The 18,843-nt window shown below is 41.3% G+C and overlaps 1 protein-coding gene across 1 annotated transcript; it reads right to left on the bottom strand.

Annotated features, from left to right (window-relative positions):
- Positions 1-345: 345 nt before the first annotated feature.
- egln2 (egl-9 family hypoxia-inducible factor 2) lies at positions 346-16,670 on the bottom strand (the record flags this gene model as incomplete). The annotated part of the gene is given in 6 exon segments (XM_014005214.1): positions 346-2,079; positions 2,166-2,233; positions 3,388-3,524; positions 3,727-3,846; positions 14,664-16,052; positions 16,637-16,670. Coding segments are annotated over 5 exon segments (1,563 nt in total). The 3' UTR covers positions 346-2,026.
- Positions 16,671-18,843: the final 2,173 nt, after the last annotated feature.

Below are 18,843 nucleotides of genomic sequence, written 5' to 3'. Positions count from 1 at the left end.
TCACTGTTTCAGTTTGTATTGCATTTGAATATTATTTCCTCTACAGCATTAAAGGCATCGACCCAAGTCTTTGTTTCTACCACGCTGTTTAAACAAGAATAAAGTGCTTTTCTTTGAAATAAATCTAAAACGAATACTGCGTAGGCACCTGCGAACCTTTTCCAGATGGTGGAAGTTGTCACGTGCGTGTGAAGGTACGTGTTCATGCTCAATTCACACGAGCAGACAAAAATGCAAAAACTAACGGTATTAATCCCTAAATCTGTGCTTTATGCTCAAAAAGGCCGACTGAGATCATGAGGGTTTTCTTTTTAAGTACTGTTAGGAAAAACTTGACTTTCGCTGTTTTTTTTTTTTTTTTTCATTTTTATTTTTGTCTTTCTAGGGCCGGATCAACAGCGCCCACAAATACGATTTTTACATCTCAGTCAGATCGGCATACAGGCATAAAAACACCCACAATGCACTTGTTCAGATCCTGCCCTTCCTGAGAATGCCGCATCCTGTCACAGGTATGAACTGAAGTCTCACAGTCAGCATCATTTATGTAAGAGCACAAACTCTTTGCACTCTGATAACACTTTTTAAAAAATGTACTTCATTTTCTACTGAAGTGTCCTTTTATTTTGTGCTACAATGTTGAAACTTGTGGGTTTTTATTTTAAGCAGGATAAAGTCCTGAAATGTTAGTGAACTGTACTTAGTAGCTGTTAAGAGTTGAAGTCCTGCACTGATCAGAACAGATCTCTGCAACGTTCATTTGTGGAGCCAGGACTAAATCCACTCTGTGGAGTGCATTTTCTGCAGCATTAAAAGGAAAGCTCAGATGTTTTTTTTTAAGTTTGATTCGGTGGCGAGGTTTTGAACAGTTAGTATCTTACCTGTCTTAGATAACTACTTGAACAAACTTGGCTTTAAGAAACACAGATAGGTTCTGATCTCACTGATAAGTAAACAACTAGTGCCGAGCCGGGCCAAGACCAAACTGGATCACTGAACTTCGATGCCAGACAATAATATAGATTTATACAAACAATATTTTATAAACTRTGACTCTGCCAAATTACTTGATTATTACAGCAAAAAACACAATATTCCTGCAGAAAGTGCCACAAGCTGCAGAGGATGTGCTACAGCTAGCTGCTGCTGTATTTTGTATTTGCAAACCATAAGATTGCATGAAAATAGAGATCTAATTTAAAATGAAAGACATGAAGTGTTGATATGAAACTTTTGACATTTGAGTTGCTGTAAAGATGGCAATAATTCCCTTTTGATCTTGACCAAACTCAGACTAGCCATTAGCTCATCATAATTAAGCTCTTGTTTCTCCAAACTGAAAAGGCTATCTGTCACAGGTAAGATATTTGCTGTTTATAATCACTCCACAAAAGATCTGAACTGCCCCTTTAATGATTTGATGTCTTATCAGGACCTTTGCCTTTTCTGTCTTCTTTCTGATCGCTCACACATGCACACACACATGTACACACACTCTTGGCCACACCATGAGATCACAGGCGGCCACATCACATCCAATTGGGAATTAGAAATTTAAGGGGTCTTATTTCTGAATTCTGTCCCCCGCATTTTCCACACTGTCATCATATTTGCTCCTTGTCTCCTAACTGCAAATTACATCAGAGTAAATTAAAACATTGATACGTCAAAACATCACAAAAAAGATTAAAAAAAAGAAACTATAGAAAGTCAGTTTTAAGGTAGCTGTCTTCTCAGGTGACCCAGTCAGATGTAGGAAGTCTTTCACGTCCCTCAACTCTGACCTCACCCCTGCCGTACAAACCCGTCCCACTGCGCTCCAGAACTCCTGCCACGTCTCTGATCGGCGGCCCGAGACATTACATTAGAGCCGGCGACGTGAGCCGAGCGGCTGAAGCTCGACAGGAAGCAGCTCGGAGCTGCAGTGACAACTGACAGTTTAACTACGTCTCCCTTCGCAATCATTAGCAGTTCAGGAAGGCACGTAATGCTTTGAAAGGGCTCTCCGGTCACTTGAGGAGTAATTTTATGACCTGCTGTGCTGAGTGACAGGCACTTGAATGCCTTTTTGTCCCGCTGCTGTGGAAACAAAGCAAAAAAAAAATTGTTAGTGACAGGTTTCATCAAATCAAAGAAGCTTAAACTGATCCCCTAAAATTGCTTACCCAATCGGTACTTCTCTTTAGCCTCTAACCGCTCTTTGGCATTAAAGTACCAGACTGTGATGGCATAACTGCAAAACACAGAGGAGATACAAAACAAATGTTAAAAATACTTTGACAAATGACCAGGAAAAATCTCAAGTCTTTATTCCACCTGTCTATTGATGTACCATAACTGAGAAAAAAGTAGAAAATAGAGGTTCCTGCAACCAAAGTTTTTAAGAGAAATTGATCAAATCAAAATCCACATTTCAGACTTTGACAAAAATTAGAAATTAAAATCATGACTGTACATTAAAACAATCAGATATTTAATGAACAAAACTTTATTTTGAGCAAGAAATCCCACTATTTAAAGTAATGGTTATAATGCCTGAAACAAAACATTAAAATAGCAAATACTATTCTTCAAGTTGATCCAGAAACCCTAAATTAAAAACACAGTTAAAGTAAATTTTGTGGATAATGGATGTCCCGGCCAGTGAAGGGTTATTTTCCACAGCTTCTCAACCCCCTGTGGGCCTTTGTTGTTTATTCCCGTCTCTCATGTGTGTGTCTCCGGCACGAGTCCTGCTATCAAACCTTCCTCCCCACCTCCCATCGACCTCCTCAGGAAACACACACTTCCTGCCTCTGGACCCACCTCGTCTATTCCCACCCCCCCCCTCCCCCCGCAACGAGAGGAGGAAGGCTCGGTTACACGTGATCAAGGCGGACAAAACATTTTCTTGCGATGATGTAAATAAGACCGCTGTGCAAGTGCTGACATCAGAGCGTTTATGCTTGGAGTGGGTCTATCTCATGTCAACATCGAGGGAACACCAACTGTTTTGGCTCCTGGTTTTGTTCCACTCGGTTCTGTTTCCATCACTTTTTGACTGACTGACTTTGTAAATAAACAAGACTGGCAAAGTTGTTGAGTTTAGTGGAATGAAAAGGGGAAAGTGAAAAAGAGAAGGAAGAAAAGTCTCAATTGAGAAACAGAGTTTTTCTTCTGTATTAATTTTAACAGATATTTCTATGAAAATCTATACCATTAAAAAAAAAAACTAACAGAGAGCTCTTGTAGTGTTGAGGTAAGACAGTCCATGTAACTTTCCTGCTTTAGTAGTAGTAGTTTTTTTATTTAGTATACTGTATACACAGTGACATTTCTAGATATTTGGAGTCTTTTCTGTGTTTAGTACAATACAAAGAAAATGGATTCCAGCATCGAGTTACTGACCGAGTGGCGAAGGCTGGTTTGACTTCGTGTGGGTTCCTGCGGTCAGACCAGAAGACGAGCAGCCGGTCAAACAAAGGTTCGATGTTGGCGACCACGTTTTTGCCTTCAGGGTAGATCTGCAGAAGTCCTCCTTGCGTCTACAAAAACAAACAAACAAATACAAATCGCGGTCACATATCTGCAGTGCTAACACGTAGTAACTGAACAATGCTTTTGTGTGGTTAGACTCCATTTGARTCTGTTTTATCTTTACTTTAAACAGCAACAGTAACACTGACAGGGCAGCATAAAAAAGCATRGTATAATACGTTTAATTTGTTAATAAGCTAACAAACGTACCTCAACATCCCAGTTCTTGTTAAGATAGTAGATGCATGTGATGCAGCGGCCATCACCGTTGGGATTATCAACGTGGCGCACGTATCCCGCTCCGTTCCCTGGATAACAAGCAACCATGGCCTAAAAAATTAAATAAAATATAAGAAATGTAATCAGTACAGATGCATTTAAAGCCCATACATAACCCTTTCATTAAGCATTACAGAAACCATCGTAAAGTATCCTGAAGGGGAACTATTTGAACAGTTGACATATCTTCCTTAATTCTGAGAAAAGTGTCAGGGTTCAGTTGCTGTTCCCAGCTCAGGAATGATCTGCAGATACAGTATCCATTCTTAAAACAATGGTCCCACGCTGGTATTTCCCCTGCTGGACGTCTTGAACGTTGGGAGGCTGTGAGGTGAGAGGACGCCACTTTCTCTGAAGAGTCGGGTGGGAACAGAGGCTTGCGTGTAAGCTCTCCAGGTCAATGTACATTCCAGACGAGGGTCACAGCAGGACTCATGTCAGGAAACGGACTCAGAGTTAAAACGGGCAGCACTGTGCCACGTTAAAAACYAGCCAGGTGCGAGCGGAGACGATGCCTGTGTGATATACTGGAACATGCTCACGTTTCAGGCTACGGTGAATTTCCATGTTCCCTCCAACTGAACACAGCAAAAACCAGTGTGTTAAAATTTCAGTGTTAAACTTATCAGAGTTGATTTTAAAAGGGATCCACGATTAGCTGTAACATTAGACTTTATTTAATAAACATATATTTTAACTGTAAAATAAAGACTGTAAAAATACAGTAGGATGTTCAGTTTTGTAAATTTTTAAAAATATATTTTAACACGGATGGAGCCATTTTATTTACACACAAAGCATTCTGGGTAAATGATGACATGGATAGGTCCTCGGTGTGAGTGAGCTATATCCACCCTGAAGGTTAATCTTGGACAATATCTGACGATCGACTCTTTTAAATGAAACCAGAGAGCGTTGACAGAGAGGAGAAGGTAGAAATGACTCAGCCTGTAACTGAAAATATGGATGGAGGACAACAGAGCTGCTTCATGGAAGAAGAACCTCAGCTTAGCCTGTTAGCTTTAGCATTAGCCCCAATGCTATCACCATATATATGTATTAGCTCAGCGCTACACATTCTCCTCTCATAACCGAGGTCCTCCATCCACATGACAGAGAGGGGAACGCAAAAAATGACAGAAAATATGGATGGAGGACCTCAGTTTAGCTTGTTAGTTTGTCGCGCTAGCGCCGAGCTAATACATATAAGGCAATATAGCGTCAGCAAATTTACAAAAGTGAACAGCCTACAGTATTTTTACAGTATTTATTTTACAGTTAAAATATACAGTATGTTTATCAAATAAAGTCTAATGTTACAACTAATCGGGGATCCCTTTAACTCCTGAAGTGTTTTTTAACACTTTCTGAGTTAACTGACAGCCAGTGTTGGTGTTAATTCACAGAGTTAATTTCACCAGTGTTGTCTTAACTCTGGAGAGTTAAATAAGCTCCGCCCACTGTTAAGTAACACTTAAAAGTGTTATATGTTATATAACACTTAACAGTGTTGTTATTTAACACCATGTAGTGTCGATTCTGAAAAGCCCCTCCCTCTTCCACATCACGCCACACGAACAAAGCAAAGGATGCTGGGTAATCTTGTAGAAATGATGCGTTTGCTTGTTTATGACTATTAAAGATATTCATGAGTGTAAAAATGATTTGATCTGGTTAGTTGTTTGGTTCAGGTTAGTTAGGTGTTCAAATTCATGTTAAAATGTTAACACTAACTGTAAAAGAGAATAACACAATTTTGAGTTAAAAGTGCACTTACAGTAAGTAGTGTCATAAAAGAACACCAGTGGGTGTCAAATTTTAACACTATTAAAGAGTGAATATTAACAGTTTAAAAGTGTTGAATATTAACACTTTCAAAGTGTAATTTTAACTCAGAATCTGTGAGAATTGTATAAACTAAGAAAAAGTGTTAAATTTAACACTCTGCGAGTTAAATTAACACTTTGGATTTTGCTGTGAAAAGTTCAGAAAATGATTTCCTGAAAACGCCAACAAAAAGTTAAAGCGTGGCTGTCTTGACTCAGGATGAGCCACGTGGATTGTTGGTGCATCTGTGGTTTTAGGACACATCAATCACAACTAACAGGTTCTGCACTGTTGCAGTATTGATTTAACGTGTTCAACGCCACCACTGAACCTTCGGTACAATGGAACTAAGGTCTGAAGCCCTAAAAAAGACGAAACAAGCAGTACACCGTGTTCTTTCATGACAAATAAGCTGGGCGTTTCATGTATGACGGCACGTGCTGCCTTCCTTCTCTTCGTTCACAGCCAAGTGATCCTGATTGTGACTCCTTTTAGCCGCCATTGTGAGCGCCCTCATTACTGGCCGTCGCTCGCAGTCAGGGATCATTAACCTCTGAACTGGTTTTACTTCTACTGCCAGGAAGGATCGCTGAGTCACCGTGAAAATTCTGATTGTTGGCAAAACATGATCTTAGTGATCAAAGAAAAAAAATGTTGAGAAAATTTTGAAGGAGGCAAACTAAACAAACACTTTGACACTTAGTGAGTGGTCTGTTGTGTTTATGTTATTTTATTTTTTTCCCCATCACAATACTGCGGTGATTGTGGGAGTACTTCATGGTATAAACCTCAACAACATGCAAACAAAAAGCAGCATCTTCTCTCTATTTGATACAGAATACATCATTTCCTGTTTTGTTTCTGCCCACTTAAATGTAATGTCTTCTTATTTTTAGCTCTTCGTTGTTGATTTCTGTCAACTACTGATGGAAATAACTGGTTATATTTAGCTTGTTTGGCTTTTCTAAATGGATGGATGATTTAAAGCATCTAGCTTAAAAATCATAACTGTACAGCATTTTCAATGACTCAAACCAGCAAATACAAATGTTGGAGCTAAAACTCTAAATACAATGAACAGAGCTTTGGGACATGATGTTACCGTAATTATGACCACTTTAAAGAAACCCACTGGGACTTTTTTGACTAATGATAATGACAGTTTGGAGAGATTTTCATAAATAGTTGGTTCCTGTTTTTGTTTGCAGCTTGTGTATAAAGGCWGTTTCGGCTGCAGTTTTTAAAATTTGGTTTTGAGAAATGTTTTGGCTATTGTTGAGAAATTTGAATATTGTGTTTGTATAAAAAAATCTTTATTTTAGGATGTTCTAAGTGACAGAAAAAGTATAAAGAAAAAGCAGAGAAATGTCACCAAGCATTGACATAAACAACAAAAGTTTGAATTATTCTAATATTGATTTATGTGGGAAAATAATGTAATCGGCATTAAAGTGTTAATGAAAAAACAAGTGATTACCTTTAATCCTCTTTACTCATTCAATGATCATTTTTCTAAAGCTAATTACTGAAGAACATCTTGACAAATTGAGACAAGAGAAATGACCCAACAGGAGTTAGCTTTCAGCTCGCTGATGTTGGTCAAGTTCGCAAATTACTGCCTGTTTCAGATCAATGTGCAACAGATAAGAGTAAGTTGATAGTGCAAACAAGAACCTGTTCCATGAGTAAGCATGACAGAGACAAAAAATTTAACATCCTGATAAATAAAACCAAAGATCCAAATAATTTCAGTAATTAAGCTCAATAAGTACTTGATGTACTTTTCAACAAGCTTTTCTCAAAAATAAGTGCAACTATAATTTCCAAACAAACAGTTTGACTCCCTCAACAACAACAGCAGTACTAACATGTAATATGTCGTACCAGACAACTCAGCCCTTGCCTGAAGCGTAAACATTAATCACACAGGATCGTATCGTACTGAAGCAAAGACATAACAGGCATATATCATTTTAAAATGAGTCGAGTCATTCATTGTTAGGTGTTGGAAACTGAAATCAATTCTAACCAGATTATGTCCACTTTGTTTCAGTCTTTCCTTCTTCACATAATGTACAGACACCCTGACACAGCACATCCTGTCTCTCATTTCTGGCTTCCTGGCTTCTTTACTGCTACTGATAACAGTGCCCACGCTGAGATTCAGGGTAATTACCACCTGTCTGCCGGGTACGAGCGTTAATGCCCAAACTGCAGCTAACCCGAGCAAGAAAAGTGACAGCGGTGCAGGCAGAACCAGCTGWTCTGGACCAGAACACGATGGCTTCATGCATATTCTTACAGGAGTAATGATGGAGGAGAGTGAGGACAAGACTGAACAACAACAGACTCATGATGTTATAAGGGTGAAATGGAGCACTGAGGTGACTTTTGTTCAGAGTTAATTCGGAACGTCGTGTTTCTAGGTTTACCCGAGCTGCTGCTCCACTCACCGGCATTTTGCAGCTTTAAAATGAGCTCAAACTTTATTTAACCCTAATTTATAAATACAGCTCTGAGTCGACACTTCATAAATGTGCTTACGTTTCTGAAATCCTATTTATGTTTGGCTCGTCGAGTTTGCGACACATCTGAACAGCCTCCAGAGAACTGTAAATACTATTTAAGGCAAGCACAGACAAACTGCAGCTTGATCACTGTAGATCATGAAATATTTAGGATTTTGTAGGAGTATTGGCTGTAAGATTGAAAATCCTAGCAGTATATTTTAATGAAATTATTGTGTGATAGTACTAAATGAAAACACTTCAACACGGCTGTGGTGAAAGAAAAACAATATCTCCAAAATTTCTAAGCCTCCTTCCATGGTCTCCTTTGCAATAACAGAATGAAACTCTGTGTGAGACATGGATTTGGGGGGATGGGGGGTGGGGGTAACTCAAGTTCACCTGTTTCCTAACTCTGAGGTTTAAATCAGCTAAGTTGCTGACTGAAAGGCCGAACCACTGCTGTGYCTAATGTTCAGATCTGATTACGCAGAAGAACGTTGAAATACGCAGGATGTAGCAAATATCAGGACTTTTTAAAACTGAAGTTGAACTAGGTGATTAAAATGCGCGAACTGAACACACAGGTTTTATTGATTCTGTGCAGTCTCTCCCGGCTCATGTTTTCCAGCTGCACTGATGTTCTGARGACTGCCACCATCTGTTACACATTTTTGGTTGTAGGAAAGGAGATCACWGGGAAAATGAAACAAATGTAAGCTGTAGCGACCCTGAACTAGCTAAGACTGCACGACTGACGCAGACGCTCAGAGAAAGCTGATCTTTGCCTGGCTGCACTTTTTGTTTTGCTTCAAGTGTCACTTCTCAACGTTTCAACCTCTACTTAAAGCGGAACCACATCAAAACACAGAACCATGAATGGGGTATGTACYTCTATATTTTGTAGAGAAACAAAACGTGCATAAGATACTCTACAGCTCAAGTCAGAGCTTGTTGTTTTTMCCAGTCATCCTATTTGAAGATAATACCCCTATTGTGTCRTTTAGCAGGATCAGAAAARCCAAATTCAAAATAAATGTAATTAKATCCACCACATTCATAACACAGGTTTGGATTCTGCAAACAAAGTAGAGAAAAGGCGATAAATTATACTCTGCCCCGATGAGTCGTCACTATGACCACAATGACGCTCTTTACGGGTGAGTCACTGTGGAACACTGTAAGAAGGCTGCATTAGTTTTTGTGTTCATTTCTCAGTGACAAGGTTTTTTTGTAATCAGTATCACAAAATTATCAAATGTAAACTATACTTTCAGCTTAACACATACAAGTTAAGCATAACATATAACGGCAAACACCAAACAGTCACGAGATTCCCTCTCGATCATAATTAAATTAAATAGTGGTGTCTAAAGATTTCCACCCCTGATATAAAAGATTTTAATGCAATCTAAAACAACACAGAAAACAATAARGCCTAATAGAGTTTATAGTGATGCTTTCATATTGTTTACTCCAGCTGACAAACACTGAGGCCCTGCAGGGGCTTTACTGACAGAGTTGAGCTAATAAATATGGTTATGGACTCGTTAGTTCAATATGGAACAGCTGGAGTAGGTTTGTCAACTTTAAAGATCTTCTTTTGTTGAATCTGCCTTTTTTCACCTCACAGCTCTGTCTAACATAAACTGTAACATTGCTTTTTACGTTTTTAAAGCCAACCAGAGATTGTTCTAAATTCTACAAACTGATACTTTCCTCAGTTGACCAGACCATTGTAATCCTAAGTGCTTGGACAAGAGACAGCTAAACGTTCTTTTTTTGTACATATTAAAGACCTTTCATTTAACACGTTTCTTCAAAGAAAAAGTAAAATGTCTTTCAGAACCAATAAGAAGCCATGTCCTGATGCATCTCAGTAATCCAGGTAGAAAAAATCAAAAAGAAAAAATAAGTAGGTCCTCTGGATGGGTTCTTCTTTAGTGAAACGTTTCGTCTCTCGTCCAAGACACTTCTTCAGTCTGATGAGTTTCAGGTGTACTCAGCCTTATAAGCACTACCTCCACATGGACAAACAGGTTAGTCACATGCAAAAGAGGGCCATCGCCTAAGAATAGGCTTGATTATCTATTGTTCGTAGAGGGTCATGTGCCCCATRACCTGACCCGTGTCGTGTTATGTGTATGTAGTGAATGCAAGTGGGGGTTCAACGTCCCCTTGTTTTTGTCCCTCTTTCCCTCTTTGTGTTGGTTATCGTTGGGGTCCTGATTCACACCTTTTGCTCACAGGGGGCTGAGTCATACTTGCAATGATTGCTAATCAAGCCTATTGTTAGGCTATGGCCCTCCTGACTAACCTGTTTGTCCATGTGGAGGCAGTGCTTATAAGGCTGAGTTTCACCTGAAACTCATCAGACTGAAGAAGTCTCTTGGAGGAGAGATGAAACGTTTCACCAAAGAAGAACCCATCCAGAGGTCCTACTTGTTTTTTCTTTTTGATCAATAAGAAGCCAATTTCCCTACTTTTGAAGCGCAACTAGCCTACCTACTTCACCAGTGGTTTAAGAGTTCAGCTGTTGGTCCTGTGGTGGACTGGTGATCCGTCCTATGCCTTCTGGCTCCCCGCCACAAAAGAACACAGTGGGTACAGAAAATATAATTTTTTTTAAACAATGGCGAAACTATGAAGCGGAACTCACATCCTCATAAATTCTTTATAAAGCAATAAATAAAACATGTTAGTGAATCTMCCCCATGCGTACATGAACTCCAACCATTTGGTTAGCATGCCGCTAATGGCATTTCCAAATAAAAAGACGAGGATTCCAGGCTGACSTTTTAAAGCAGTGCCTGCGCATTTTAAGAAGCTGCACTGTGGAGTGTGACTCCTATAGCTGCAGCCTGCATGGTGGCCCTGCTAGGCTTTGAGGGTGGTGGGTGGGGGGCATTCAAGTGCGCACTGCAGCAGCCGACACAATGCCGACGATTGTACTGCATCACTTCTTTTCACRCGCTTAACTCTTCGCTCACCGTTACCACTTTTTTGCTCTCCACCCTCACTTCCAGTCTAATCCCGCCCACTTCTCAGACRTGACTTTCAGTAATGAGTTGATTCTTTATTTTTCTTAATACAAAATTTCCCCAACATCATCTTGGGTCGCGCTAGCTGCCTTCTGGTTAATGCTACGACCCTTTGCACACTGCATGTCACTCAGAATGCAAACCACGGCTCCTGGAAATGCCACTAAGGGCTGGCGAGGCATTATTCAGGGCACTGCCAAGAGGCTCCGCTCCTCGTCTCTTTCATACACAATCCATCGCTCTGCTCTGTATGGGCCTGTTACCAAGGGAACAGCAGGAAAATATTTTGCTTGTGAAGCAAACGGTTGATAAGATGAAGGCGAAGGGGAGCAAAGTAAAAGACAAAAAAGAGGTCAAAATGCGAAGAGAAAGTGGAAGACAAGTGGAGGGGGGAAAGAGGATTGATTGAATAACTGTCATAGATGAGGGTGGATGGAAAGCTGCAGTGACCTTCTACTTAGCTGGCTTCTACTCAAGCCAGATCCTCCTATTTTCCTTTCTAACAACTTCCTGTCATGCACGCTCTATTACTGTACTTATTGCTAGGCTGTGCTCGGTACTTACTCATCGACAGAAACACCCAGCCAGAACAATCTGTACTGCAAGCAAAAGCAGTTCAACYTCTTTACCAAGTAATTATTCAGGTGTAACTTGGAAAAGAAAAAGATGAATAAATCATTAGGAAAGAGAAGGTTCTGTAATCCTTTGATATAWTGTCAAACTATTTTTGTGTGCATGTTTGAGACCTAATATGTGGAATTCCCTAGAGATCAACTCTAAAAGTAATTTCTACAAATTCTGCATAATCTAAACCTAAAGCACGAAGGTCTGCGGGTTGTTTTCGCTCCTTTAAAAAATGATAGACCTTTAATTTTGAAAATCTTAAATTTGGGTAAATAAAATCTCCTGTTTTTTTACATACCAGGAGATTACATTTCTGAAGTGTTGTGGATTTTACATAGCAAAATTAACTTCAGTAATAAAACAAACAAAAACCAGAAGAAACTTTTTGGTTTTTTAATAAATTTTCAGTTGAGGTGTAATTGCCGTAATTATTCMTGTATAATACGATCTCATGTATAATACGACTCCCCCTTGTTTGAGCTTAAAAAGCATAAAAAATTTAATCCTCAAACTACCTCCAGTTTTATACAGACTTCAAGATTTTTCAGCCTTTGCAGTCTTTATATATATCAGTAAAATGATCATTGGACTGTTCGTTTTATTTTATCAACATATGTAAAATGGTAAATGGACTGTACTTATATTACGCCTTTCTATCCATCCAGGACACTCAAAGTGCTTCACACTACAGACATTCACCCATGCACACACATTCACATTAATGATAGCAAACTACAATTGTAGCCACAGCTGCCCTGGGYKYCACTGACAGAGGCGAGGCTGCCATACACAGGTGCCACCGGATCCCCTGACCACCATCAGTAGGCAAGGCAGGTAAGGTGTCTTGCCCAAGGACACAACAACTGAGTCGACTGGATGGGGATAGAACCGGCAACCTTCCGGTTCCAGGACGACTCCCTTAACCACTGTACCCCAGCTGCCCCGTATGTACTAAAAGGTATTTTGACAACAAATATAWATCAGCTGTAGCAGCATCATATGAATTCTGGCATTTTACACAGAGTCCACCAGGATGRGCCAACACAAAAGTCAGAGACTTCACATGAGATTTGGGCCATCTTCAAGCAGATACAAGCAGATTACTTCCTACTCGTGAGCGCCCCCTCTGGTGGGGAAACTTTTTCTCAGGGATACAAACTTTTTCAGAACACCGGTAGACGGCAGCCATTACAGACGAACATGTGTTTGTTGTTGTTCTAGAAGCGGCCCGGTCACACGCTAATGTCATTAGTTCGTTATCATTACTAAGGTGCAGGACTACCTTTTTCCCCCCTTTTTTTCACATCATGTCGCCTGCCTTGATCTGTTATTATCTCGCTCTGAAGCACGAAGGAGTGTCAGAGGTATGTTCGCTTCAACTGCTTTTCACGACGCGGTCTCATTTCCGGACTCAGGCATTTTGTGAATGAAGCCGACATTTCAGTTAAAATACATAAGTAAAAATATTTATCCGAGTATAGTACTACCCTCCCAATTTTATGGATGATTTTATGGATTTAATTTTACGTTTTATACTTTAATAAATATGGTATTCAACGACAAGCAGATGTTTTTGCTATTATGCAAAAAAAGAAAAGCTGTGTTYGACTTGCACAACTTCTTTGTTTCCACTTTGAGCAGGTCATGACGCAAATCTGGAACGAGCACCGTCAATCTCAAGTCAAAAGAGCAAAAGTCACTGAGGTGACTGTTTAAAACACAGGGTCAAGATTGTGTAAACTGTCTAGGAGTGCATTGAGGACGAGGTGTATGAAATAAATGAGGTGAGTGAGGTCATGGAGTTAATAGTTTAGGAAAATACAGAACTTTTCATACTGTTGTGGATGAAAATAAAGAACTAAAACCCACAAAAAGCTGCAAATAAAAGAGGGGAAAAGAAGAGCTGCTTTGTGCATATTTCTTATCACTCATTTTCAGAGGTGCCATCGTTAGTCTTGTTGATTAAGCTGCGAGTGCAAACGTAAAACAGACTGCAAGGGTCACCTTTCACCTAATTTCCCCTTGGGGGAGTAGTAATATGCCTGCTTCTTAAACCAGATCTGACAAGAGCTATCATGGATCTATTTTCCATGTGAGACATAACAGTTTACACTGGTTGCCATGTGGAAAACTATCCAAAGCTGAGATCTGGCATCAGTTTAGGGCCTTTTCGCCAATCCTTTTAAAAACAAATCTGCTCTGCATTGTCTGGAGGTGTTACATTGTAAATCCTAACAGTACTGACACCAAACCCTGCAAAAAGAAGTCAATGTGACGGATTATGAGGCTAAAAAAAACACAGACAGAGACAACAGAATGTCATTCAAAGTTACTGCTATGGGTTTGCTTGTTTTTTGTTGTTGTTGTTTTTTACTCTAATGCGGTGTTTTTTTTCTATGCAGCTCATGTGGTATGAGAGATCAGATAATGGGAGTAGAAARAAACAAAAAGAACTCCCCTCTACCATGCCAGCGTCACATTTGTGTGGTCAAAGTGATGGTAGAAAATGCTGGCTGAGATAAAGCGATGGCAGGAGCGATACAGCCTCTTTTCCTCCCAGGTACTAGTGGCATGAAAGCAGGAACCTCCCCCTTCCTCCATGTGCTGGAAAATCACATGGCTTATCCTGACACGCTACCTGTGGTGTGTGCGTGCGTGTGTGTTTGTGTGTTTGTCTGCCCACATGTCGGCATTACAGACACAAAGATAAAGCAGAGCAGAAAAGACACAACCAATAAGCCACAGCCTCACTTGACGTCATTAGACTGACGCTCATACTAAAGGTTACCTGCAGGCTGTGTTTACCCTGAGATGTACTGAGATAAACCCCCACCGTGACCCTGCTGTACGACCCCAAATCTGCTCTCACCTTGGTGCGTCCATTGATGACACAGTCCCCCAGCTGTCCATTGGCAGCGCTGTACATGACCACCTCATCGATGCGTGCCATCAGCTCCCCGATGCTGCCACACCCGGGCTCCTGCCCCTCCACCCACGCGATCTGGTCTCCCCTGATGTTCCGAGAGGGAATGCTTTTCTGGCTCACCAGCTGCCCGCCCCGAAACTTCCCACTGCGGTTCAGAACACCCACCTCCTCCAGGACCCTGTCGCCAAACTGCGGCCCCAGGAAGTTGTCCTTCACGCAAATGCCATAGTCCTTCATGCAGGGGATGATGTATTGCTTGGCGATGTGCTGCGCGGACCAGCCGGCGCCTCCTGCGGCCTGCCGCAGTGCCGGGGCGGGGGTCATCAGACCGGGTGCAGCTGGTGAGTCTGGGGGTGCCACGTAGTGTTCCTTGTGCTGGTTAGCATGAGAAGAGGGAGCAACCCGGGTCACTCTGGGGGTCTCTGACGACTTGTCTGGCAGCTTCCTCCTCTTCAAGTCAGAGTCTCCTGAGGAGAAAACCAGGTCTGCCGAGCTGCCTAACCCAGGTGACCCCATCACGTGACCTTTGTGAATCTCTGACCCAAAATCCCGGTTTTCCCCACACCGCCGCTTCTGCTGCTGGGCCTGCCTGACCTTCAGGTCACCGTTGAACCTCCGGGTTAGCAAAGTGCAGCTCTCCTGAGCAACTCTGTCCCCGTTTTCCAGCAGACAGCCTCTGCCGGTGAGAGGGCACGCGGGGCCACTTGTCTGCGCGCCCATCCCGCTCACCTGTGCGGGGTAGCCCTGCGGGGTGTGCGCCAACACACCGGCCTGGTTCGCCTCCACAGTGGCGGAGGGAGACACCACCCCTCCGTTGTAGAGAGGCGGCACGCCACTTTTAGACTGCTTCGTCGGGGTGGTGATGCCGGGCGAGTTGGTCTGAGAGGCCATGTCCGCGAGCAGCTCCGCGGCCGTCTGACTTCCGACAGGCACCGCGCAGAAACCGTTAAGCCCCATATCCGCCTGGTAGTGGAGCTCCGCCGGCCCAGAAGAAGAGACGAGCCGCCGCCGCTGCTGCTGCTGCTGCTGCCCGCCGCTCGTCCTCCGTCTCTCCTGTGGCTCTGAGAAAGCGACGGTCCCGCGGGGAGAGCTGGGCTTTAAAAGCTCCGTCAGCCCCAAACTCTCCATTTCATCTCATCGTCTGCCGGATGCGCACGTACCTCACGTCCTCGCCTCATTTTCCAACCGAGCCGCCGCTTTGCCTGARAGAGAGGAGCTGAGCTGCGACCGCTCCAAGTTTCATCCTCCTCCCGGACTGGATTTTCACCCACTTTTACAGCTGCGGGATCCTTTCTGTCCGCCTTTCGGTAACTGTAACACAACGCGGGACATCTGCGGAGAGTAAAATGATAGATTTTAGGGCTAAAAATAGCGCAGTCCTTGCAGACCACCTGTCACATTAAACACGTTCAATACGTTTAAAAAAAAAGGCCAAACTATCTGCTGCACTGCTTCTGATTTTATCTTAAAAGGCACAAAAACAAAATACCAAGCATAACAACGTTGTATTATCACCACAATCATACGCAGTCATTACATTACGATGTTTAGCCTTTTCTTTGCATTTTTGCGACATAATTTTAAACGTTTAGGAAACAGACGAGGCCTAAAACAAACCACTTTTGTCGTAGTTATGACAAAAATAAGACTTAATGTTTACATTTGGCAACACGTATGAACTAATTCTACTTTTAAAACAAGCTTTCCTGTTTTAATTATATTTCAATTACACACTTACTGGAACTGAATTTTCACCTTTCTGCGATTATCATCAATTTAGAAAGCTCATACCTCCTACAAAATAAGATTATAGCTTAAATAATTTGTCAAGTCTATTTAAACAGACTTATAATGTTCAAAATAAGTTTTCATGCGGGGTTAACGACGTCAAGAAAGCATCTCTGTCCTTCTCTTACCGACGACAGCTTTACACCYTGAATCCTCAGCGAGCGTACGTGACAGGCTGAGAGTACGCATGTTACTTCCGGGTTTGTCTCGATCGCCTGCGCGTGCCATCCAGCAATTTCGGTGCCGGTTATAAATAATACCCCAGGTGGTGAGGGCGAACCGACAGCGCTCTAACCGTAAACCCGACCGATACGAGGGAGGGGGATGCTCTGAAGCCACTCAAAGTTCGTCCTACCCGCCCGCACGAACCATCTCGCCAATTAAAAAGAAAGAAAGAAAGAAATAAAAACAGCGCGCGCTCGCAATGTTGTAGAAGGGCGCCCCCTCCCTCCTCCTCCTCCTCTCGCGCCTGTCGTTCGCATGGATACGAGTCACGTGACCTGCCTCCACGGCCGAGCAAAAGCCTGTCATAACAGAAAATAAAAGAGCGCTACTTTTTGTGGCCTTTGCACGTAAATGGACATTTCACAAGGCGAAAAGCCTATTAACTGCATTAATGGCATTTCATGAAACAACACTCATCACCCCTCTGCCTTTTGTGCCAGGGCAACATCTCTCATTTGTTGTTTTTAAGTTTTGAATTTAAATTAAGCAGTTCGTATAAATAAAAAAGGAAAAGAGTTGTTAAACATGCTTATACTTGAATACTTGACATTGTTACTATTTTTGTTTTGGGAGGGCCACAAAGGCCACCCCAAAATCTCTGGATTTTAATTTAACAGGTTCTAAGGAATACATACTAGGAACAAAATAATGACCATTGAAGTAGTTTTGTATTTGATTACTTTTTATTGCTGCAGAAGAACAATCTTGACACTGTTAAAGCGTCACATGCAAAACTGTCTAGTTAATTTACTAATAAAGTCTCGTGGTTTCTGCTGCTCTCGTGTGATAAGTGCTGCTTTTGAACTTTGACAAAGTGCGATAAACTGTTTTATCTAATGTCTCGTTTGCCTGTTCCTCTCTTTATCTCCGCTGTTCTCGTGCTGTTTCTCACTGACAATTRCTGATCAACTGGATGTTGATACACAAAAATCATGAGATCTGAGATTCAGAAAACAGTTGCCATGTGATGCGTGTAGGAATATTTGCAGTTTTATCTGTTTTATTTGGCCATCACCTCCCGGGTGATAATGTTTTTATCCACTTTTGTTCATGTGCCTGTCAAGTTAGCAAAATACAGTATCTCATGAACCACTGGTGGAGCCATTCAGCKTGGCTGCAGCTTATTGATCTTAGCCAGCACAAAAATGACCATAGTCTGTTTAAAACACAAGCAGAATTTGAGCTGAGTCATTCCTAATACAGACTCTGAGAATCTGCAGTGTTTGATTTGAGCTAAAACAAAGAAACTGACAGACTCATTTTTATTACAAACTGTAAAATCTGCACTGATGTCACTTAGACCCTCAGAAGGAGTCAGGTAAGTTTCAGAACTGATGAATGAATCCTTTTTGTACAGAAGAAGCTATCATAAGTCAGCCATTTTGACTGATCGTGTGACAACGTGTTCGCTGAGTCATCAAACTCAAGCAAGCAAAGGACTCTGGTCAGAGATTAAAACATGATTCATGCTTTTATAGATACACCTGTGTAGGCAAAAACAGACAATAGTTAGACTTTACTGCAGCTTTGACCTAAAACATTTGATAAAAGCAGTGAAGATTTGTTGGCCTTTTAATTTTTTTAAACATCATTCAACTTAAAATTAATAATCAAGTAAAACTTCATGTAATATCTAAAAAAAAAACACTGGGCAGATTTTAATAACATTTTCAGGAAGTAATGATTTGATACAAGTGAACCTAATTCAAGATGGCACAAAAAGGTATGTAATGAGTAAAATTTGGATACATTTTAGCTGAAACTTATTCACAACACACATTCCAAAAACAATGGCATTAGCTATGARAGTCTGTCTGTTAGCAAAACATCTCCTAAATCGCCGAACAGATTTTAACTAAAAAGGAATCACCAGATGCAAACCTACGGCTGATTAAATTTTGAAATCAAACAAATTCAAGAGGGATGCCTCAACGTTAGCCATCACAGAAATTATAATGACTCAACTAATTTTGCAGATAGATGTTGAAGTAAAATTAGATGTGGTGGTAGTTGAGAGTCATTTAAAGCACACAATCTGAGTGTGAGATCTCATATATTATTCGTTTCAACATATCTCAGCCTAAAACTCTGTCATCCCTCCCTTTAAGGA

The sequence above is a fragment of the Austrofundulus limnaeus genome, unplaced genomic scaffold (genome assembly GCF_001266775.1).
Source record: "Austrofundulus limnaeus strain Quisiro unplaced genomic scaffold, Austrofundulus_limnaeus-1.0 Scaffold29, whole genome shotgun sequence".
Taxonomy (NCBI): domain Eukaryota; kingdom Metazoa; phylum Chordata; class Actinopteri; order Cyprinodontiformes; family Rivulidae; genus Austrofundulus; species Austrofundulus limnaeus.
This window is presented reverse-complemented; position numbering and strand designations above follow the sequence as displayed.